Below are 24694 nucleotides of genomic sequence, written 5' to 3'. Positions count from 1 at the left end.
ATATAAATACAAGACTATACTCCAAGAAAGATCATCATGATTCAGTTGTTCATGATCAAACAACTCGACTGTGTCGTCGTTACAACACCATTTAGTGATGTTTGTGACCAAATCTGATGCCCCTAGTCTTTCCCCCCACATTCCTTCACAAGGCACAATAACCCTGCTTCCAATTAAAGTGAAAGCAGGGGAAAAGTCCTCATTGCTCCTTGGTTTAACTTCTATAGCCACTTCAGTTTGATTGGGGCCTTGAGCTGGCTCTAGCATATCTCCTTTGTAAAAATCCAGACCGGCAGTAAAACGGTTTGGAAAAATCTAATCCTTGATGCTATTTAGTGCAATGTAATTTTGCAGCTCAGAAATGGTAGCCCTCTATATCAACGGGCATATGAACTGGCTATGCTTATGCTGGAGGGCAAGGACTGATCAGCAAGAGAAAACCCAATAATTCCTGGCTCCCTATGTTGCTTCTACTGGAAATGAAGTGTAGAAATATGTAACCGGAGAAGAATGAGCAAGAATTAGAAGATATAAAATAAATTATACAAAAAGGAGCAGGATATTTTCCTGTTTTGTATATATCAAGGACAGTGTTTCTCAACCTTGGTAAGTTTTAGGTAAATTTCAATCTTAGAATTCTCCAGCCAGCAAGAATATATATTCGGTAGCAATAGCACTTAGATTTATATACCACTTCATAGTGCTTTACAACCTTGTCTAAGAGGTTTACAGAATCAGCATATTGGCCCCAACAATCTGGGTCCTCATTTTACTGATCTCAGAAGGATGGAAGGCTGAAATTAACCATGAGCCCATCAGGATCGAAGGAATCAAACTTCTGGCAGTGAGCAGAGTCAGCCTGTAATACTGCATTCTAAAAGCTGTGGTGATACAGTGGTTAATGCTCTTAATACTATATATTGTACTATACTATCAATACATACCCAGACCTGATTACATTCTTCTTGAATATAATCTATTTTCGTTTATAATGTTTTCAAATGATTGATGAATTATTGTGTTTCTCTAATTAGCAGTTCTCAAAGTTTGATCTGAGGTCCTCTAGGGGTCAACAAGACCCAGGGGTGCAAAGCCTAACATTTTAAATTTTCTCAGTTATTTCTTAGATATAAACCAAAACTCTCTTAAACCAAAATTATTTTTAAAGAATTTAAAACCTTTTGAGGTTGAATTGCTGCCCTATCTCCTCAGTTTAAGTTGGTGATTCTGCCTAAAAGTCAGTTATTTTTGTTTCTCTTTTCTCCAATTTCAGGGATACTGTTCTATTATAAATATTATAAAAATATTTTATCAAATAAATTAACTGCCCCTGTGTAAGTGCCAATTTGTTGTTCAGATTTACATCATAACTTAAACTCACACTCTTCATTTGATACGGATATTTCTGGAATGAAATTTAAATATATATCCAAAAATTGAGTGTTTTCTATTTGTATCTTCTATTTTGTTGAATCACCTAGAATAAATGGACTGGTGTGGCTTAATTAGGCTGTTCAATAACACTGTATTTTCAAGTATGATAACTTCTATCTATCCATAGTTAGTTCCTTTTAGGATATAATTATATTGTTACAACAGCCTTTCTCCTTATCAAAAATGGAGCCTTCTTCCACTTGGTCCTGTCTTCTTACTGACATCATTACTTCTCTTTTTTGAGTCCTTCAACTTTGAAATATGAATTGTATTTTGAGGGCATAGATGCTCCAAGTCTTCTTCAATATTTCTCCAGTCTGCTCCACTCTTTTTGCTATGGCCTTATTTAATTAGCATACTGTGCTATGCCAGCCATTGAGGTTGTAAAACAGGATGTACGTGCTTTATACACAGGCTGTACACGAGTTAGATATGAACAAGTTCACACAGGCAACCACAAAAGTACTTCAGATTAGCGATATGCAAAATGTTTGTGCACAATTAGATGAATAAAGCAGTTGATTTAGAGAGGAGGGTTCCTTCCGGGACAGAAATGTGTTTTCCAGATATTTTGATCCATGTACAGGGTAGAGCTGTTTCGTTATAGATATGGACTGAAAGAATTTAGGGAAACCAAACATTAACAGTCCTGGCAGTTGAGGGGAAAGAGGGAGGGATAGAAAAGTTCTGGGAAGTCAGGATGGAGAGAGGATAATTGAACATGCCAGTTTGGGAATCACTTCCTTACTGTAGAGAACATTGTGATGTAAAACCAATTGCTGTGAGAACTAAGAATGGGGTGGTAGGTAGGTAAGGGAATGGGAAAACGGGCTATTGGACTATGTCATGCTGCTTTTTTGACAGTGATGGCAGAATTGGCTGAGAAGAGACAGGGAAAGAAAAGTGCTGGGAAGACTGAGGGGAGCAAAACATATTTGTTCAGCCTTGCCATACTTGCTTAGTGAAATCCGTCCCACTCGGTTTTAACTAAAACCTAGAATAATAAAAAGGTTGAGAGTTTAAAACAAAACGCATTTTTCCTTTATGCATTCCCTTGAACAACATATGAATACATTATTGGTTTTGCACATTAAATGAAGCCATAATACAATTAACTACTACTACTACTGCTACTACTTTTTTTGCAGAATTAGCTAAATGCCTTCATGCAATGTGCAAACTTTGTTTGTCTTCTAAAGACTGCAGTTTACCACCTGATGCAACTCATTTCTAGAGAAACATGGTTATTGAGAATTGTTTTAAGTTAACTGTTAAGGTTGGACAAGAAAGAAAAGAAAAAAATTGTAAGGAGAATAGAATGTATTGTGGATGATAAAGAGTTGAGTGCTATCCCCCAAATCTTTTTTTGAGTTTCAAGATTGAATATTTTTCTCCTGTTTTACTGTCCTTGTGCCTGCTAATGGAACTCAATAAGTAACAATAAGAAAACAAAGATGACAAGAGAGATGGTTTGCCTCTTGAAGCTTAATTTTTCACTGTATTAGCCAGGGTACAAAGTTGAAACCTTGCACTATGTCTCATAGAAAGTGTGATCTGCATACCAGCCTGAGACTGATTGAGGGAATGCATTCACATAAAAGGAGGAGCACTAGTTGCAACATCTGGTGTTACTTCTGACTTCTTTTTGATTTTCCACTAGTATTGATTACTTTATCTACAGGAGTGGCTGGCCGGACAACACGGTGGTACTGTTTTTTATCATATTCCCGAAGTTCTCGGGGTGATACTAGTTCCTGCAAAACATTCCATGACCAGGTGTACGTGGAGAAGATCTGGTAGAAGCTGGGGTTGTCTGTCTCCAGCCCAATCTCTCCACCACGTAGTCTCTTCCACAGCTTCAGTATTTTGTTGCGTTCACGGAAAGCCATTACTTTCCGATAGGAGCCTGTCACTTTCTTGACCTAAATAGAAAAGCCAGAGAATATGGATGGGAGATAAATCATCACAGTAAAATGCAAAAACTTTTAAAATGATTAATTGGGAATTGGGTAGCATATAAATGTGAGTAATTAGTAAAGTTATGACTCCCGAATTAAACCAATACATTAGCTGGTATTATGAGAAGGAGCTTTGAGGAATTTGAGGCTGGTAAACTTCCTCCCACTGCCCTTTGTTCTTTGTTTTTATTCATAAAGTTAATATCTGATGCCTTTAAGGAAGACATGTATTCACAGAATTCCTAACAAAGTAAGATATGGTAAAAAATGGACATATAAAATAATATAGACATGTCTTCTCAATAATCAGTCAAAGTTAAAAATGCCTACACTAGCAGTTCTTAAAAGGCTGGAAAATAAAATAACTAAAAGGGACTACTTTCCATAAGTATCAAACAAAGGCGCACAGAAAAAGAAATCGGAAGATTACCCCAATGGATGGACCTATTGCTGGAAATTTTTTTTCCATCCGGGCCCATTAATTTTTTCCACCCATATTCCATTAGCAGTTAAGCTGCAGAATTATACTCTACATCAGTGTTTCTCAATGTTGAGATGGGTGGACCAACTTTCAGGATTCCCCAGCCAGCATGAGCTAGTTTCTGAACTTCCCATAAAGATAATATACTGCTTATATACATTACAGTAATTTAATTTAGAGGTTTCAAGGTTACATTAGGTGGCTTACAATAATAAAATGGAAGAAAATGAAAGGAGTACAAAGAGAAATAATAAAACAATAAAATAAACAATGAAGAAGAAACAAGAGTGCATCAATATAATAACCAGAAAGATAGATGGGTGGAGAGAAAAGACCAAGCAATGGTTAAGTGAATATGTGAATTTGATATACAAGAGAAGCACAGGTGGATGTGAAACTCAAAAAGAAAGACTATTCCCATTCATAATTATCATTACAGAGAGCAATTACCCATTCCTTAAGTCAAAGGTTGGTAATTGATTTTAATTATAAGTCCAACTAATTTAATTTGGTCCAGCCCAATAAATAGTACCTGTTTCAAAGAGCTTACCTCTTGTCGGATTTGACTCACGTCATCCATAGTCAAACGCTTCTGACTTAGCTCTGGAGAGAGAGAAAGGGATGGTTTGGAAGCCTTGGCAGGCTTGGGCTATGTATAAAAGAAAAAAACAAACAAAATGTATAATGAAGGTTTGTCAAATCTGAGCAGATCAGTATCATATAAACAAACATACGGAAAGGCTACTTGAAGGATTTAATCATTAGATGAAAATAGGCAGAATGGAATTGTATACTCACTATCTGCTTTATCCACCTCTTTTTACGGATGAAATGGTCTTCAAAGGAGGAGAGGGGCTCCATCTTCCTTTGCATGTCTAGCTTCTGGACATCCTTTGTTGACCTCCCTTTCACCAAGACATCCCGGTTAGGGATCAAGGGAAAGATAGGTATTTGATTATAGGGACTCTCTGAAGGGTTCACTTTTCCTAGATAAAGCAAAACACAGTCAAATGTCAGGATGCTCTTAGCTGTATATCATCGATACTCATCAATATCCAAATTCAACTCTAGTGAAAAGCAAAGAGAAATTGGAGCAGAACATAGCAAAGTACAAGAGAAGCAAATAGCCATTGCAAACGACCTGGAAGGAAGCAGGACAGCAGATTAGCCTTTAGCCGGAAGCTAATTAGAAATGAATGCATTTCTTTTTCTTTGTGCTGTTCACACAGAATGGTAATGATATACTATCGAATGGATGTTGTTGTTTTTAAATACTTTTTTTCTATACCATGGCTCTGATTGAAATCTTACCCAGCTCTTGTTAGGTATTGGAGGAAAAGCTTTGTAAACAGAAGCACAGTCATCCAGTATAAATTATGAAAATACAAAAATGACAAAATGTGCATTTCACAATGCAAACTCAACTTTTATATTTGTGCTTAACATTGCACACAAGAAGGTAAATTATTCCTGCATATATTCTTAATTATTTTCTGTACTAGATAAATGAAGTCCTAGGAATTTGGAAAAACCATAGCAAATGCCCTTCCAACCAGCAATTCAAATGGATGGTTGGAGTACTATAATTTATATTTGCAATAATAGAGAAGATGGCATGTATCATATTTAATCTGGGCATGTATGTTTGGTAAATATTAAATTACCTGGTACAATAAATTTATAAATCAATGCAAAAGAATAAATACATTCAATATATTTCCCACCTGCCTTATAATTTCCCTAAAGATTTAGAAAAGTAGGAAATCTTTTTAGCACTGGAATAATTTTTTAAGAGATGTGCCTAAAACCTTATCCAATATCAGACTGGTTATTTTCTACTGGAATTAATTTCTTTTGTGGAAGCAGAAAATGGAGCACAGACTTCTTCCTAACCAAATGCTGTGTGCTTTCCCCATCCTCATTCCTAATCCAGAAAAAAAAAATCTTCTCAGGGAATGTGGTCAACAATTATGACATTCTGACAACAAAGCATTGTTTGCTTCATTGCCACCACATGAGCAAAAATCCAACAAATGCTCACCCATTACGAGAAAAAAGAAGAGACAGACAAACCCAGGGTTGGACTAATGCAATGCAAAATCTGTATTTAGCTCAGCCTGTGCTCTAAAAGAATCTTGAAAAGGAAAAGTCTTACTCCCTTATAATGCTACTCATATGAATAGAACAGAATAGAATAGAATAAAATTCTTTATTGGCCAAGCATAATTGGATACACAAGGAATTTGACTTGGTGCATATGCTCTCAGTGTACATAAAAGATACATTCATCAAGAATCATAAGGTACAGCACTTAATAGTCATAGGGTACAATAAGCAATCAAATCATACTAGGAAACAACCAATAAAAAACATTCGGATACAACAAGCAACAAGGTTACAGTCATACAGTCATAAGTGTGAGGAGATGGGTGAAAGGAAGGATGGGAGGATTAATAGTAATAGTAATGCAGACTTAGTAAATAGTTTGACAGTGTTGAGGGAATTATTTGTTAACAGAATGATAGTGTTCAGGGGAAAACTGTTCTTGTATCTAGTTGTTCTGATGTGCATGCTCTATAGTGTCGTTTTGAGGGTAGGAGTTGAAACAGTTTATGTCCAGGATGCGAGGGGTCTGTAATTATTTTCACAGCCCTCTTTTTGACTTGTGCAGTATATAGGTCCTCAATGGAAGGCAGGTTGGTAGTAATTGTTTTTTTTTCTGCAGTCCTAATGACTCTCTGAAGCCTGTTTTGTTGGGTTGCAGAACCAACCAGACAGTTATATAGGTGCAGATGACAGACTCAATAATTTCTCTATAGAACTATATCAGAAGCTCCTTGGCCAGTTTGAGCTTTCTGAATTGGCACAGAAAAACATCATTTGTTGTGCTTTTTTGATGACATTTTTGATGTTAGGTGTCCATTTTGTGATATGATAGAACCTAGAAATTTCAAGGTCTCTACTGTTGATACTGTGTTATCTAGTATTGTAAGAGGTGGTAGTATGGGAAGGTTTCTCCTAAAGCCATTTCTACGGTTTTGAGGGTGTTCAGTTCAAGATTGTTCCAGTTACACCACAAGGCAAGTTGTACAACCTCCTGTCTGTATGCGGATTCGTCATTGTCTCGAATGAGACCAATTACTGTTGTATCATCTGCAAACTTCAGTATTTTAACAGATGGATCATTTGAGATGCAGTCAATGGTATTTAGGGAGAAGAGAAGTGGAAAAAGCACACAGCCTTGGGGGCCACTTGTGGTAATTGTACAATTATTAGATGTGATTCTGCCTTGCTTCACCTGCTGCTTCCTGTCTGTTAGGAAGCTTATGATCCACTTACAAGTGTGTTCAGGTATCTAATATGATACATAATGTGCCTAGAACTACTTACCAAAGCAGCTTCACAATATCATCCTCTGCATCTACTTTTAAAAAAATCTCTCCCATCTCCCAGTTGTCACCTTTTTCTAGAGTGCTTTTGCACTAATACATTAATTCTTATATGCTGTTATAATTAAGCTTAAATACACATAACTGTGTGGGACATGCATGCTGTTTTCTTCACTGATCTCCTTATAAATTATAATTCTTTCAAAGCATGTCTTCTATGCTGTTATATTTAATAAAGTAGTACAGATATAGATTATGCTATGTTAATCAGTAACAGGAATCAAACAAACCACCAGCTGTGCCTAGTGGTTTCAAAGTAGGAATACGGTGAGGTACAGAATATGATTCCTGCGAAAGCATTTTGCTCCTTGAAAGTTTCACTAAGTTAGTCAATCTCTTGCCTGCCTGTTTGGACTTGGGCTTCAATTAAGGCAGAATGATTGATCAATCTTAATTATGGCAATAGGCCAGCAAAGCATGGTTTTGTGCAAAAACCCTGAGATCACTAGATACGTTTAATGCATTTTCTCAACTCCACTACAAGGTAAAACCAAGGAAATTGCATGGCTTAGCATAGAGATTTAAGATTATCAGTTCCATTTTTCCAGTGTATGATCCACCAGGTTCTTAACAGATATAATTCAGCTCTGAAGTTTGCTGCAGTGTGAGTGCTTACCTTGGATATTTGCCACGTATGATTCCAGTTCCTTTTCATTCATGATGCAGATGCGGGCAGCACCAGCAAAGGCAGTAATTGGGGAAGATTGGCTTTTGGGCAATCTTTCTTTATCAGGATGGTGTTGACCCTGTTTGGCTGTCCTGCCTGAAGCTTTCTTGCTTGTACAGTCCAGGAACTTTTGGCGATAATAGCTAATAGAAAGCAAGACAAGGAAAAAACCAAAGTGAGCATTAAAGAAAACTGAGGAAAACATGTAAGTAAGATGGTTAAACCATTTGCTTTTTCCATTGTTGACTTTATAATCACTCAGAGTTTCCTCTGTCTTTTTAAATCTTAGCCATCCCTCATTCTCTTTAATGATATTCTGTGCAACTAACTTTTTCTCTCTACGCACATTATACAATATTTTCCTCTCATCGTCATCTGTTGCAGCATTTTTAAAAATCCAGTCTATTCATCTTGCACCCATCCTTTTTATATATCCAATTAGCATGATCGCATGCATTTTACAGATAATTCTCAACTTACGACCACAACTGAGACCAGAATTTCTGTTGTTAATCAAGGCAATTGTTAAATGAGTTACACCTAATTTTATTACCTTTCTGCCATGGTTGTTTTAAGCAAATCATTTGCAGTTATTAATAACATGATTGTTAAGTGAATCTGACTTTCCCATTGATTGCTTATTGTAGGCCATCTGGAAAGGTCGCAAAAGTCTCTAGTGGCATACTACATACATGCATAGCTAGACGTATAGCTCTTTGGGAAGCAGGGTCATAGAGATCAGTTGAGCTTGTTGCTTATCTACTTTCCTCCCTGTGGGACAGCTAGGCTCTGCCTGAGCTCCTACATTCATGGAATTGATGGTAATATTCCCTAGACTGGTAGTGCTTCAAACAGCCTTGTGGGCCCAGAAACAGAGGTGGCTTGGAAATTCATGGCTGTCATAGTGGCCCTGGATCTGGCACAACTTATTGATGGCCCAACTCATAGAGGATACAACACATAGAGGATGCAACGTGGATCTGGTGTTTGTTGCAGGCCAAGGGCAAGGAACCCAGAATCCTCCTGCATAGGGGTGGGGGCATGGCAAATGAATCCTTTTAGAGCCACTGTGAGGACTATTCTAGGCATCTCTTAGATCAGATCTGAGCAATTGATGTCCCGGGGCCCCATCCAGCCTGTGGGTTGTTGCAGTCCGGCCTGCAGCATTGATGGTAGGATGATGGGGCATTGGCGGGATATCAATGGCAAGGGCAGAACATCAGTGTGGTGTCAGTAGTGGGGGAAAGAAGGCATCAGTGGAGGATGAGGCATCAGTGCCAAGTGGTAGGGTGGTGTCAGTGGGGACAGGACAGTGGCACCAGTCTTCCACAACAATCCCAATTTCTCAAGTGGCCCCTAGGGAAAATCAGAGTATGCTAGATAAAGTTGCTCAACTTCAGGTGCAGTGGAAGTGACTAAGGCATATTCTAGCTTGATTATTTCATGGTGTTTGAGCTAGTCAGTGATGCTATTCGACCGGTTCTGCCCGGTTCTGGCAAGCTGATAGGAGAGATGAGCACTGGAGACCGAACCGGTTCTCTCCACCACTTTGCTGTTGGGCCCACCCGCTCGCCCAGGCTCCCATACTCACTTTTATCTGCTGAATTTGAAGCGCAGCTGCTTTGCGCGGCACAGAATAGTGCCACGCGGCAGCAACCAGGATCGTGCAGGCTTGCAGGAGGCGAGTTAGAATGCCTCTGTGCCTGCGCAAATGTCTCAGTGCCTGTGCAAAGTGCGCATTTGGCATGTGTGTGCATGCAAAGTGTGTGCACGTACGCAAAGCACGCCCACCAAGCCTCGCCCACCGAACCAGTGGCAAGAATATTTGAATCCCACCACTGGAGCCAGTCAGGGGAAGTGCACAGGGTCCTTCTCTAAGCTTGACCATCTGTAATCTGGACTTATGCTCCTCCTAATTAATTAAGATCTCCTGAGAAGTGACATTTGATTGGATCTTTTGGGGAGAGGTATGGTTCTGCTAGCCTTGAAAGAGGTGGTAATTCATTTCCTCCGGAAGAGATCATCCATTTCTCAGAGAACTTTTTCCTGGTATCTAACCTTCCATTTTTAAGCAAGGGAATTTATTGGATGGTGGGAGGCCTGATGAAGTAGATTATCTACAGAAAAGTAAAGTCCTACACTTAGGCAAGAAAAACCAAAAGTACACATATAAACTGGGTGAAACCAGGCTTAATAGCAGTAACTGTGAGAGGGATCTTGGAGTCTTAGTGGACAACCAGCTAAATATGAGTCAGCAGCAGCAGCCAAAAAAGCTAATGCAATCCTAAATTACATTAACAGAGGGATACAATCGAGATCAAGTGACGTACTAATACCACTCTATAAAGCCTTAGTAAGACTACATCTAGAGTACTGCATCCAGTTTCATCCAGCATCACCACACTATAAAAAAGATGTTGAGACTCTAGAAAAAGTACAGAGAAGAGCAACCAGGATGATTAGGGGACTGGAGGCTAAAACATATGAGGAACGGTTACAGGAACTGCGTGTGGCTAGTCAAGTGAGGAGAAGGACCAGGGGAGACATGATAGCGGTCTTCCAATATTTGAGGGGCTGCCACAGAGAGGAATGGGTCAAGCTATTTTCTAAAGTGCCCATAGGCCAGACAAGGAATAATGGATGAAAACTGAACAAGGAGAGATTTAACCTGGAAATAAGGAGAAACTTTCTGACAGTGAGAAATATCAATCAATGGAACAGCTTGCCCTCAGAAGTTGTGGGAGCGCCATCACTTGAGACTTTCAAGAAGAGATTGGATACCCATCTATCAGAAATAGCGTAGGGTCGCCTGCTTGGGCAGGGGGTTGGAGTAGATGACCTACAAGGTCCTTTCCAATTCTGATTATCTGTTATCTGTTATCTGGACCTTTTGCAGTCAGAATTAAGGCCAGGCTACAGTTCTGAGACATTACTTGGTTGCTCTATATGAAATGTTAATATATATATATATTGCTAGTTCATGTATGATATGCCATGCACTAAATAACCGCTGGTTGCCTTGTGGATGACCTTGGAGGGCTTGGTTTAAGGTGATGTGTTCATCTTGGTTTTTCTTGACCTCTTGGCAGCTTTTAATATAATTGACCATTGAGTATTGCTGGAGAGGTTTGGGTGGCACTGTTTTGCAATGTTCTCCTTTCTCCATTGCTAGAATCAGGTAGTGATGGTGTGGGAAGGAGAGATTCAGTTGTAGGCCCATTATGTGTAATACCTCAGTCTCTCTTGCCTCCTATTTAATATCTATATGAAACTGCTGGGAGAAATCATCCTGCATTGGGTTCAGTATCATCAGAATGATACCTTTTCGTTCATAATTAAATCTGTTTCTTTAGTTCCCTGTATATTTTCATCAATTCTACTCCACAAAATCAGACTAATTTTATTGGGCTTATAAATTTACTTAGCTTTATAGATACATATTTATTTTTCTTTCATTTTGTTAGTTAATTCTTGATGTTTTCCATTTACTGCTCTTACATTCCAACTTGCATTCTTTCATATATCATGATTGTCTCCATCAAATTGTCCCTGCCACTTATCAAACTTTGGTCAACTGAGAGTTTCACATAATGCACAGCAGTAAGTGGAATAATTTGGAAAATGCAAGTGACATTTCAGTGAAGAACATGCATGAAATATGAATTTCTTACTAAATATCTGATGGAGAAGTATGCAAAAAGCATGGATTTTTTTTCCAACTAAAATTTTTACATTTAATAAATAGATTTACTTTGAGAACCAATCCTAAGAACAAAAAATAAGGCCTCCTAAATTCTTCTTTCTTTCTTATAGTTATTCATTAAACCTCTTCTAATAAAAAGAATGCTGGATAATTTACATTAGCTGTGATTGTAAAAAAAAAAAAAAAGATTCCCATTGAAACAGTCTTGTATAATTGAAAAGATTTCCAAATTACTGTATGAATAAAATGTGAATCAGATTCAAAACATTTTTCCATTTATTGTCATTTGGGAGAACTCCCAATCTAAATTGCTGTTGGTAAAGATGTTAATGACTAAAGGATTACGCCATTAAAATTTAACAAATTTATTTTTGAACTGTTTTGTAAGGAAAAAATGAATCTCTGGGTTCATAGAAACATACAAGGAATATTATATGAATCAGTCTATGTTTCTGTGCCCATGCAATATGCTTAGGATTTCCTCTTTCTCACCTGACAATAGCTGTAGTAGTATGTCTTGGCAGTTTAGATGATTCCACCAGCTTTGACAGGAGCTCAAAGAACAAGATTCCTCGGGCATCAACAGTCTCTTTGTCATCTTTCTTAGGGGCTTATGGAAAACAGAATATTTATGTCAAGAAATTGCCAGAGTGGGAAAAGAGAAGGCTAACAACAATGCAGAAGGGCTGGTGTTATAAATGTCATGCCCTGTCAGAGTCTGAATCCGAGAGGAAAACGAACAGCTGACAGGGATCAGGGGTGTGGCTCCGTTGGCTGTGAAGGAAACTGGGGAAGGGCAAAGTCCGGCTGGGCAGAGCAAGGGAGAGGTAGAACAAGGGAGAGGGAATTCAGAGGAAGACCCAGACCCACCCCTCTTCATCTGAGGGCATGCAGGAATGGAGAAGAGAGCAACGTGGGTTGTGTGGCTTATGGGAGAGGAAAGGGTTCTGATTCCCTTCATTAGCCACACCTGGGAAGAGAGTTTAAAAGAGATGCATGCTGAGTGCAGCGTCTGCTGGGAGCAAACATGAGTTTATCTTGTGTTGACTTTGGTTATCTGTTCCTGGCATTGTCCCAACCATGTTGAATTACAGCCATTCCTTTACGTCTGGAATTCCTTCTCCTGCCCTGCCTGACTAATTACCTCATCTTGCCGTGATTGGACTTATAGTCACAGTTTTTGTTGACCACATATTGGACTTGATTCTCTGCAGCCAAAGGCTGTTCCTCGGAGAGTTTTTCTCCAACCAGAAGGTAACCAGGACATTGGGGGCAAAGTTGGAGCTAATAAAAGGATTCCTACTTATTATCTGTGTTCCCTTTGTGCCATGCCCCAGATCATCACAATAAGCCGACTACCCTCATCTGGGAACACAAATCTATCTCTTCAGGGAAATGTGGAAAGTCCTAACTCCTGAATCAATTCCCAATTCTCTCTAAAAGCTAAAGGAAATCTTTTTTGCATTCATCCCAGGATAATTACTGGGCATAAAATTCAAACATGAAGCAGTTTCCATTCAATTAGTTCTTTTAATAGATATTAAAGAGCCTGTTTATCTAATCTGAAGTTTAATTTTGGACCTTATATAAAATGAAACAGCAACCACACAGTATATTACTAACTTTCAGCAAGGTGTTGCTTCCATTTTGCAACTTGTTATAGGTAATCCTTGACTTAGTACCACAACTGAGGCCATTTTTGTTGTTATGCAAGGCAGTGAGAGAGAGGGGAGGGAGGGAAGGAGGGGGAGAGGGAGAGGGATATAGATAGATAGATAGATAGATAGATAGTAAGCTTGTCTTACCATTGCTTAGCAATGTCATCCCATTGTATTAAATACTACAGGCAATTTCTCATGGAAAACCCAAAATGCAAAGCCTATATGGGAAATAGGGGATTTGTCCTACTAAGAAGAAGGTTCTCTTTCTTCTCACCTACGGCCTGGATGAATCGCTTGGTATCTGTGATGATGTTGAGGAAATCTGTGAAATTTACTTTTCCATCTCCTGAAAAATAGTTCCCACAAAAAAAAGAAAAACCCCACCAAGAACAATCAATTAATAAGCTAGATTGAAAGGAGTTACTTCCAATTATACTTTATTCTTACTTCTGGTGGCAACTCGACAATTTTGCCTGAATTGTAAAGGTAGTCTTTGTTCTGACCCAAACCTTGTTCCAAGGAAACAAACACGAAACAGAGGTAACAGCAAAACCTTTTAATGATTCTTTACGAATTCCATTCCTTCACGGTTAAAAGGCTGTTTCAAACTAATTGTCTCTGATAATAACGAGCCTTGCCAGGGTTGTGCAAGGCTGCCAAGAATATTAGATAAAGTTACTAAGAAATATTTCGAACACAAAGAGTCAACACCAACCAAGGTACTCCAAACGTCCACAAGGCTTGAGTCCAAAAACTTCTTTGCTTCCTGCAAAGAACTCCGGTTTCTCAGCTGCTTTTATCTCTTAACAGAGGGGCCATTACCTTGCAGCCTTACTCCCAAGTTGCCCATGCTGCTGCAGCTGCTCTTTCCTTTGAATAGCCCTGCGCACACACGCAATGGGCACAGGCTTCTCGGGGACCTCTTCATCACTGCTGCCAGCCTCCACAATCTCCGAAGGCAGCATTCCACTCCCTGGTGGTCCTGGCTCCATCCCTGCATCACACACAGGCCCCTCATCTGAGTCCTTGCTCTCTGAGACCTGAGCTGTCCATACCTGCTGCTGGCGAACCACAACAGTCTTTGACTTGCGAACATCCTTGCAGAGATCAAAGTTACGGTGGCATTGAAAATAGTGATGATCATTGCAGTGTCCTTGAGGTCACATGATTGCTATCTATGCACTGGGCAACAAGCTCACACTTATGATGGTTTCAGCATCCCAGAGTCACCATGTGGTCACCATATAAGACCTTCCCAGTTGGCTTTTGACAAGCAAGGTCGATAAGGAAGCCAATGGAAATTGTAAGTCATGATCACCTGATGTCTTGCTTAGTGATTCATTTCATGACCATGGCAAAAATGGTCATAAAATTTGGTGTGGTCACATGATGTCTTGCTTAATAACTGTACCACCTAATGACAATTTCCCAACCCCACTGTGGTTATAAACCTAGGATTATCTATACACTTCCATTCATTCATTAACATGCTATCTCTTATTCCTGTGTACACTTGAATAAGAGTTCTGATTTTAATCCGATAATGTGCTGGGACAAACTCATACCAGCTTGCAAGAGCTGATTATGTTTTCTGGAATTTTGCATTTTGGTTGATTGTGTGTCGATCAACTATTTGGCAGCTAGTGACAGCGGCAATAAAGACATTGAATTTTTTTTTGGATTGGGGAGAAAGAATCAATTATGAAACATTTGCCAATATGCCACTCTTCTAAACCTTTTTTATCCCTCAGAATATGAAGAGACTGAAAGTGCATTTCATCTAATGCCTTATTTCCAATTGAAGCCAGCCTGTTGCTCCTGAGAAGCCTACATACAAGGCATAAGGGCAAAGAACTTTATTTGTTGTTTGTGTCCAGAATCTGATATATACATGAAATTGAGGGGACGGGAGTAACAATAGTTGTAAAGCAGAACAACAACAACAAATAACCAGACAGGTTTCTGCAAGGAATGTAGGGAACGAATGATCTGACTGCGTCAGCTTTAGAATGTAGATTGGTCTAGGAAATTGGCTCCATAAATAGAAATATAGAATTTATAAAATCTTGGAATAGGAAAAACTATAGAATTATAGGGATAGACTACAGAGAAAGAATCCTGTAAGTCTACTTGTGTTTCTCCTCTCCTACCTCAAAAAGTCAGGAAAGAGTCAGCCTGAATCTCTTCCAAATACTATCTTCCTTCCCAGGACTTCAAAGCCATCTTCTTGATTCTCTATAAATAGTGAGTCTAAGGATGGATAGAGTGGGAGTATGCTTCCCAAAGCCAAGATGTAAAACTACAGGTAATCGTCAAATTATGACCACAATTGACCCCAAGATTTCTGTTGTTAAGTGAGAAATTTGTTCAGTGAGTTTGCCCTATTTTACAACTTTTCTTGCCATTGTTGTTAAGTGAATCACTGCCACTCTTAATTTAGTAACATGGTTATTAAGCGGATCTGGCTTCCACATTGATTTTGCTTGACCAAAGGTTGCAAAAAGTGATCACATGACCCTGGGTGCACTGCAACCATTATAAGCATGAGTCAGTTGCCAAGATCTCAATTTTGATTATGTGATCGTGGAGAAGCTGCAATGGTCGCAAGTGTGAAAAATGGTCATAAGTCACTTTTTTCAGAGCCATTGTGACTTCGAATGATTGCTAAATGAACTGTTGTAAGTCAAGGGCTACTTGTACAGGCAGGATATCTGAATTTTAGCTTTGCACAAATTTTCAACTATCACTGAGAATTGGTGTTTCTCCCCAGCTCACGGGCATCCGTTGTATATAAGACATTAAGAGCATAAGAAAAAGGGAATCGTTAATCCTTGCTTACTGACTGCCTCATTCACCAACTATTACCAACACAATAATGCTGAAAAAATAATTTTTCAACCAATGTCAGCATTTAGGATCTTTGTAGGATCAATCACATAATGGCCGTTATAGTCAATATGGGTTATCATATGCCTATTATTTTTTTTCCCTCTGCAAAGGAAAAAATTGGAAAGAGAGAGTAAACAGGCAAATAATAGAGAATATATCGGGCTGTTTGCTTAGTGTGCTTCATAGTTGCTGGCACCAAGGCACTGCTTTTCATGCATGTTCCATGCCTCTCCAATGAATGTAAACTCAAATGTTAATTTATTTATGTTTGAATATTTATCCCAGTGCCTAAGTGAGCATTTCAAAGGGCAGAAGAATGGTTAGGAGACCCACACAACAAAGTTGCGATTCTGATTAATTTTGTCAGTTTAAAGCCGGAAAACAGCTAGGGCAGTGTAATTTCCCACCTAGTGATTGCTCTGCTTAGCAATGGCATTGTTGGTCCCAATTATCACCACTAAATAAGATCTATCGCTATGCGCTTACCATCCATGTCAGCATATATCAGTTCATCAAGAACTTCCTCCTCTGTTAAATTGATTCCTAAATTATGGGCTGTGGTCTCTAGGGCTGCCAGATCAATTATGCCATCAAGGTCCTTTCTGAATGTATCATAAGCTGTACGGAAGGCTATGCAGAGAGGAAAAGTAGGAGGTAAGACTCAGGAGAAATGGAAGCAAGAAAGATCAGGTTACCTGCTCACCAGCCTTTTGTTATGAATGTACCCTGTCCTTGCATCTGATTCCTAGTAAATCCCATTATTATCTTGTACTTCGGAAATTAATGGACTAAAGAAAGTATTGGCCAGCCTGATGTGTTCCCTTCCATCATGCTGGGCCAACTGTCATAATTGTCAGCCATAATTCACTATGCTTTCTGGGAATGATGGGAAATGATGATTAATATATTTGAAGGGCATGAGATAGCACTGGATGACTTAAAATAAACATGCTTCCCTGTTTTCCACAGAACTTTAAATATAGTTATTTTCTATATTTTGTATTTCATATGACCAAATTGCATATCCTCCAACTCCAGTCCCAAATTCTTTTTGTTTTATGAAAAACTTGCCAATTTCTTATCTAAAGCTGCTACTCAATCTGATTCTTGCAACCGAAGATCAGTTCCTATTTTGTAAATTGGGGAGGCCGTTTTACCAAAGCTTTGGTTCTCCACCTTTTCTTTACCACAGACCGCCCCCTATCGTGGCCATGGAACCATGGCCATAGACTTCCAGGACTTAACTCAACATTTAAATCATACATCTTTTGAAGTTATAGAACATCACAGCCCTCCAGGGGTCAATGGACCACAGGCTGAGAACCTCTGAATCAGAGTATTAATTTGCAGTAGCAATAGCAGACTTACATACCGCTTTACAGTACTTTACAGCCCTCTCTAAATGGTTTACAGAGTCAGCATATTGCCCCCAATAATTTAGCTCCTCATTTTATCCACCTCTGAAGGATGGAAGGCTGAGTCAATCTTGAGCCTGGTGAGATTCAATCTGCCAAACTGCCAAATTGCAGGCAGCCAGCAGTCAGCAGAAGTAGCTTGCAATACTGCATTCTAACCACTGCACCACCGTGGCGCTAATTAATTAATCAATTGATTAATTAATTAATCAAATTTATATTGCTGCCCATCTCATGGAAAGAGATTCTGGGCAGGGTACAATAATCCAATAAAACAGTAAAATAAATAAAACAATCATAATTTAAATTATTATATCATAATTATTAGAAAAACAAAAACAAAAAAGGTAAAAACAGTGTCTTTTCAGAAATTATAATATTATAGCAGGTTACTGACAATGCTTTAGGGATCAAAGCACTTTAAAAAGTACATGGCCAGAAAAAGGAAAGCAAAAGGTTTGTAACAACATGACATGATAGCACAATAGGAAATATCACTTTTTAAATATATTTTCTTTTCTGGAAGCTGATTTCTTACAGTAGATATTAATATTATTATCATGTATTTTTTCAGGGTTATGAAGATTGCGCATAATATAATTGCAGTTCAAGTTAACTACCAAATCTTTGATAAAATCTACGAAAAACAGTGGTATTACGTTTAAAATAATGCAAAGCTTAAATGTTCCTGTTTTATGCATGGAACCTCTAAGTAAAAACTCTTCACCACAAAACAATTTCCATGAAGAAGGTAGATTTAAATTAAGGGTGTAAGTTAGTAGAACAGGACTAATGATAAAATTATTATATCTTTCAGACACATTCTTCACAAACTATATACAGGGCCTTGGGAAAATTTCAAGTTATAGGATTTCTAAGCAGGAGAAATACCTTCTAGCTGTGGCTTACTCAGGTTCTTCACTGCTTTGGGTCTGGCCTCCTCATTCAAAGTCACAGAAGGGAAAACCCTGTCCAAATTAAAAAACAAACAAACAAACGATACTGATTAATTTTCAAGAACTCCACTGTTTTTATGAAAAAGAGCGAAATACTGGATGCAAAATGAAGGAGTTTCTGGAAAAAAAAGACTACAATCATTGTTAATAATTGGCAATATAATAAAAGCCATTACTCAATTATTTATTATTACAGTTATTAAAGGGAGACTGATTTTTTGAAAGTTTTATTATGAAATATTAGCATGTCATCTGAATACTGACTTGCATATTCCAAAATAGTATGGGAGACAAATAATAGGATTAAACAACAAATAGCCTTTTTAAATTCTTCCAGCCCTGAAAACCCATTACTTAATCACCAAAGTTTCAGTGGGAGAGAAGAAATCAGATGGATAAATCTTGCTCTACCTGTTTGGTGTTTGGAGAACTGACCTCTCCACCATTCTGGGCAACTTGAACATCTTTGCATCTTGCATTTTATTTGGATATGTTTCTATGAAGAAAAGAGAATACATCTACTGTCAGGACCAACAGTTCTCTTCCTGATATTGAATCATTGCTAATTTCTTTGGGCTGAGCCAGTGTTTCTACCACAATGACACATATTTATATTGTCCTCTTTATAGATTACAATTAGATGATTTTAAAAAGCAGAAAAAAAAAGAAAGAATGCCAGATAATGCATATATTTGAGTGGTTTGGTTATCTTTATCTAGGAGGCTTAAGAATTATAATTTTGAGAATGCATCCTTTTTCACATATTCCTAGCTATTCTTGACCTCAACCATGCTGCTTTATACTAAGAGCCATGCAAATTTATTTTAAATCACATTTGTGATTGAGTACTATATTCACTATAATACCAACAGTGTATGTAAAGGAAGAAAAGCATACAGGAAAAGAGAATCTGCAATTTAATAAAGCTATGCTAAAAATAACTACCATGTGCACCCATCTCCTACTTAAGACCATCTAGTCAACTTCATACTAAGTGCTGATCTTCATTAGTCCAGGACCATCTTAAGACTATAGTTGGCAGCACAATTATTTTAGTAGAATGCTGCTCAGTTTGATAACTGCTGTACATACACTTGTATGCACAGAATCCCCCCATATTATTATCAGTGCTAGAACAAAGAATGAGCCGCAAGATGTAGCTTCTGCAAGTTTGTGTCGGCAACAACTGAAAGTTTTGTTCCTTTTTTATGGGAATCAGTAATAAATCCAAAAGCACCAAGAACCTCTTGTTTCCTTCCTGTAAAGCACCTGAAAAGAGTTCCCCACCCAACAATTTGGTTTCTGAAATATAAACAATGACATATCATTATCCTTAATGATCTTATATTAAACATATATGAACCAGTTAAATTTCAAGCAATCATGCTTGGAAATGCATATTTAATTCCTGTTTAAGTTTCTCTTATGCAAAAGCCTTCTGTTCACATAACCATAGAAGTCAAACAATGTTGAATGGGGTGTAACTAATTTTGGAGGTTATCTCATTTTGATATCATCAATCCCACATACTATGAATTTCCTGTTCTGTTCTTCCTGACTTCCTAGAAGAACATATCCTTTAAATTTCTGAATACCCTCTGCAATCCTCTCCAACTTGGTTACCTCCAGAAGTTTTAGAGTAAAACCAATCATACCCACTAGCACAGTAAATGATTGCAGATTAAGGATGATGGTATCTGTATTCTAACACATCCAGACCATATCAGATTGAAGAAGAGTGTTGTGGAGGAGGCACATGACATAACTCCTAAAACTTCTCTTTTCATGTAACTTCTTACCATGGGACAGTTGTCCTTCAACTTTGTAGAGTTAAAAGTTGAAGACTTGCTTGTGATCAGGACATTATGACCTATAGCTGTCTTTCATGTACCCTGGACAACCAATAACCCTTAGCAATAATGAGGATCTTTAAAAGCAGAAACTCACTAGTTATACAGAGTCCATGGACATCTAGAAAGGCGACTAGTTCGATAAGCAGCATGGCTTGTGAAAAGATAGCCATGACCAAGTGGGCAGATTAATGTTAATCCATAATCAAAGTTACTGACAATGAGAATAATCTTCATTTATTCCCAAGGCTACTGGAGACCATGAGCAATTAAACACACATCATTTAGAACTTGGAGTTAAGAGCTAAGAGGACCTTTATATTTTCCTTGGCCAAGATTATCCCTGCTACTCATTCCTTGGATAAAGAATGGAGAATCTTAAAGACTTGGCACTGCATATTCTATTACCACATCATCAGTTTGTAAACTTTTGATCTGTTCAACTTCTTTATCTTTATGCATGAGTTAAACATGGAGTTTATATGGTGCAGAATACAGTGGGTGAGGGCCCCAGAGTGCCACATATAACATTGTTGTTGCACAAGCTACACTGATTACCATTTGCTTCCAGAACTAATTCAAAATGTTAGTTATTACCTTTAAAGCTCTGTATAGCAAAGCAATAAATAATTTTTTATTTGCTTTGGACTTAGGAAACACATTTGTTTGGGCCACATGGAAGCTGACAGTGTAAAGGCTTTCTCCTTGGTAGTGAAAATAATCTGATTTGATTTACATCTACACAGGACTACTGCAAGGACTTTGTGTTTTACTAGTTTTTAAAAGAACTTTGTGGCTTTTTTTTGTATTTATTTTTGGTCTCTTTTTTCTAAAGAGATAGGAATTCCATTTTTCTTTTCTGTTTATTCTCTATCATGGGAAATATTATCTTAATTTTTCCTGCAGACATTTTGTTACACAACATCTACTTCCTTTTGTCCTTGGGAGGAATTGCTTACACTTTGTTGTGAAAGTCCACCTATAAAAGAATTTTGGACTACATTAAAAATGAAAGCAACAATAAATGACTTAATGGAAAGGTTTACTTGAGCTTGGCTCTTCCAATTTCTAGACCAGTGATTCCCAAACTTTTTCAGTCCACCGCCCTCTTTGTGCTACAAACTCATCTTTGGTGCCCCCCGCCCAGGGGTAGGATTCAAATTTCTGTGGGCATGGCCTAATTTGAGGGTGTGGCTTGCTGGTCACGTGACTGGGTGGGCATGGCTTGCTGGTCAGGTGACTGGCTAGAGTGGCTTGCTGGCTGGGCATGGCTTGCTAGTCACATGACCGGGTAAATGTGGTTTGGTGGTCATGTGACGGTGGGCGTGGCCAGATGGCTGGCAAACCAAATTCAAGTGGTCCTCACTTAATGGCTGGTTGTTTAGCAAGTCTTCTAATTTATGACTGGCCTCCCCAGAGCTACTTGACCTGTTTTTGGAGTTTTGACAGCCATGCACACACATACACACACAATCCCTTCTAACCCTGCTGGAGCAGGTCATTGGACTAGAATCAGCAAAGCATCTCTGATTAGATTCTAGTAGTGAATAAAATCTAATCAGAGATGCTTTGCTGATTCTTGTTGATTTGTTTTATTTTTATTTCTTTATTTTATGTTGCTGAATTGTATTGACATGTGTGTCCCCTCTTGTGCACAACCCAGAAGCTTTTGTGATTCTTTGCAGCAAAAATTACCGACCTCTGGCTTTGCTTGACTTTTCAAACGTGCTGCCACTGCCGCGTTCTAGGTCCCGGCCCCACAGGTCCACCCCATTGAGCCCACCGCACTGGAGGGACCTGCCCAAGCAAGTCCAAGTGAAGCGGTGCACCAAAGAAAGAAAGAAAGGAAGGAAGGAAGGAAGGAAGGAAGGAAAGAAAGAAAGAAAGAAAGAAAGAAAGAAAGAAAGAAAGAAAGAAAAAGGGTCAGACAAAGAAAGAGGGGGGATAGAAGGAAGGGACAGAAAGAAAAAGAAATAAAGGAGGGAGGGAGGGAGGAGAAAGATAATATCTATTCTAGTCCAATCACCTGCTCCAGCAGGGTTAGAAGGGAATGTGTATGTCTGTGTGTGTTCTCCTTGTAATTTACCAGTACATTTTGGTTTTGCCTTCTTCAGAATTGGCATTGTAATATATTGGGGAAAAGTAATTTTTTAGGGTGGAGATCTGGTCCAATGGATCCTGTTTAAAGCCTCAAAAAATGTGAGAGCTTCCTGATAGTCTTGACCATGTTTCGTCCACAAAACCTTTAATAGAAGCCGAAGATGTTTCAATGTGCTGCTAAAGATGTTTCAGTGTGCAAAAGGGCCTCAGTCTAAACTAGGTCTCATTTCAATCTGATGCATCAACTCTCTCTCTCTCTCTCTCTCTCTCTCTCTCTCTCTCTCTCTCTCTCCCTCCCTCCCTCCCTCCCTCCCTCCCTCCCTCCCAGACTGGCTTTGTTCTACTTTCCCGATGTGCCTGCGGGGCCAGCACTTTGAACATGGATGGATGGATGGATGGATGGAGAGAGAGAGAGAGAGAGAGAGAGGCAGGCAGGCAGGCAGATAGATAGATATATTGGTAGATAGATAGATAGATAGATAGATAGATAGATAGATAGATAGATAGATAGGTAGGTAGATAGGTAGATAGGTAGATAGGTAGATAGGTAGATAGGTATGTAGGCAAGCAAGCAGGCAGGAAGACAGACAGACAGACCTTTTGGATGGATGGATGGATGGATGGATAGGCAGGTAGGTAGGTAGATAGATATTGGTAGGTAGGTAGGTAGGTAGGTAGGTAGACAGAAAGACAGGCAGGCAGGCAGGCAGGTAGGCAGGCAGACAGGAAGGCAGACAGACAGATAGATCTTTTGGATGGATGGATGGATGGATGGATGGATGGATGGATGGATGGATGGATGGATGGATGGATGGACAGACAGACAGATAGACAGAATGTGACAGCGGTGGCACTTTGGGAAAGTAAAGCAAAGCTGCCGCCACCTCATTTGAGGCACCAGCTCCAGGGCGGTGCAACAGTCAATAGGGTGAGCCTGCAGTGCCAGTGCCTCGAATGCCCCCCCCTGCCGCCTTTTAGAGCCCCTCTGCCGGCCCCCTTGGGGCCCCTAAGAGGCAGCAGGGGGGCATTTGTGGCACCAGGACTGCAGGCTCACCCCATTGGCTGTTGCACCAGAGCGATGCAAGGGGCTCAATGAAGTGAGCCTGCGGAGCCGGCACTTCGAATGCAGGCAGCACGTTGCAAAAGTAGAGCAAAGATGCCTGTCCTGGGCTTCCTCAACCCTGCTCTGCTCCAGGAAGGAGGGAACAGCACTGCCCTCTATGACATGAGTGCCCTGGGAGGGGGACAGCTTGGGAGGCTGATCCCTGGCGAGAGGGGCAGCCTGTGAACTTGCTGTTAGGCACAGCAGCTACAAAGAGGGGCAGACTTGGCTGAGCGGGATTTGGATATTGGGCATGTGGTCAAAGCCCCCCTTCCTCTGCCTCCCCATAGATGATCCACGGATGCCATTGACTGTTGCACTGGAGTGGTGCATCAGAGCTGCCGCATTCGAGGCGCCGGCTCTGGAGTGGTGCAACAGTCAATGGGGTGACCTTGCGGGGGCGGTGCCTCGAACACCCCCGCTTCCATCTCTTACCGCCCCCCTAAGGCATCCTACCACCGCCCAGGGGGCGGTACCGCCCACTTTGGGAACCACTTTTCTAGACTAATACTAGCTACTGCATACTTTCTATGAACGTATCCTGTTGAATTCTTTATTCTTCCCTACTAACTTATGCTACCAATGTATTCAGAGATGTGTTTAGGAATCAGCATCTTTGGGTATTTGTTAAGGCCCATGTTAATTTTGACATGTTAGGCTGCATCAGAGGAAATATAATTTTGAATACTGTTCCATATAACCCAGATACATAAATGCAACTTAAAAAAAGACTGATTTTCTGACTGCTAAAGATTCTTGTACTTGAGGAAGGTCATTCACCATATATCTTTCATACATTCATTCCTATTACCTCAACAGGCAAAGGAAATTAAATACCCATTTTGGAGGGGAGAGGTATTTTCACAATTGATCTTGCTGAAAAAGAAAAGGGCAATTCCACGAAGAAACATCACTGAAGAGCCATAACATGACAACATAATTAACACAGAAGAGAAGAAATAAAGAATAAAGGTCAATTCAAGAATGCTCAATTTTCTTGTCATAGGAGCTCATTATACCACAAGACAA

General features: G+C 39.3%; 1 protein-coding gene across 1 annotated transcript in view; it reads right to left on the bottom strand.

Moving 5' to 3' along the window:
- Positions 1-2900: 2900 nt before the first annotated feature.
- The window catches only part of LOC113422078 (uncharacterized), a 131558-nt gene continuing 109764 nt past the window's right edge, over positions 2901-24694 (bottom strand). The window contains exons 58-66 of the mRNA XM_087947337.1: positions 19025-19109; positions 18549-18625; positions 16729-16872; positions 13628-13699; positions 12185-12302; positions 7939-8132; positions 4672-4859; positions 4424-4522; positions 2901-3356 (exon numbers count right to left, since the gene is read on the bottom strand). Of these exons, the coding sequence (XP_087803463.1) occupies positions 3063-3356; positions 4424-4522; positions 4672-4859; positions 7939-8132; positions 12185-12302; positions 13628-13699; positions 16729-16872; positions 18549-18625; positions 19025-19109 (1271 nt within the window). The 3' untranslated portion in view covers positions 2901-3062. The remainder of the gene's footprint in view (positions 3357-4423; positions 4523-4671; positions 4860-7938; positions 8133-12184; positions 12303-13627; positions 13700-16728; positions 16873-18548; positions 18626-19024; positions 19110-24694) is intronic.

The sequence above is a fragment of the Notechis scutatus genome, chromosome Z (assembly GCF_049901735.1).
Source record: "Notechis scutatus isolate UNSWTSFEM ecotype Mainland chromosome Z, rNotScu1.2, whole genome shotgun sequence".
NCBI classification, from domain to species: Eukaryota; Metazoa; Chordata; class Lepidosauria; order Squamata; family Elapidae; genus Notechis; species Notechis scutatus.
The sequence above is the reverse complement of the archived record's forward strand: the minus strand, read 5'-3'. Positions and strand labels throughout refer to the sequence as shown.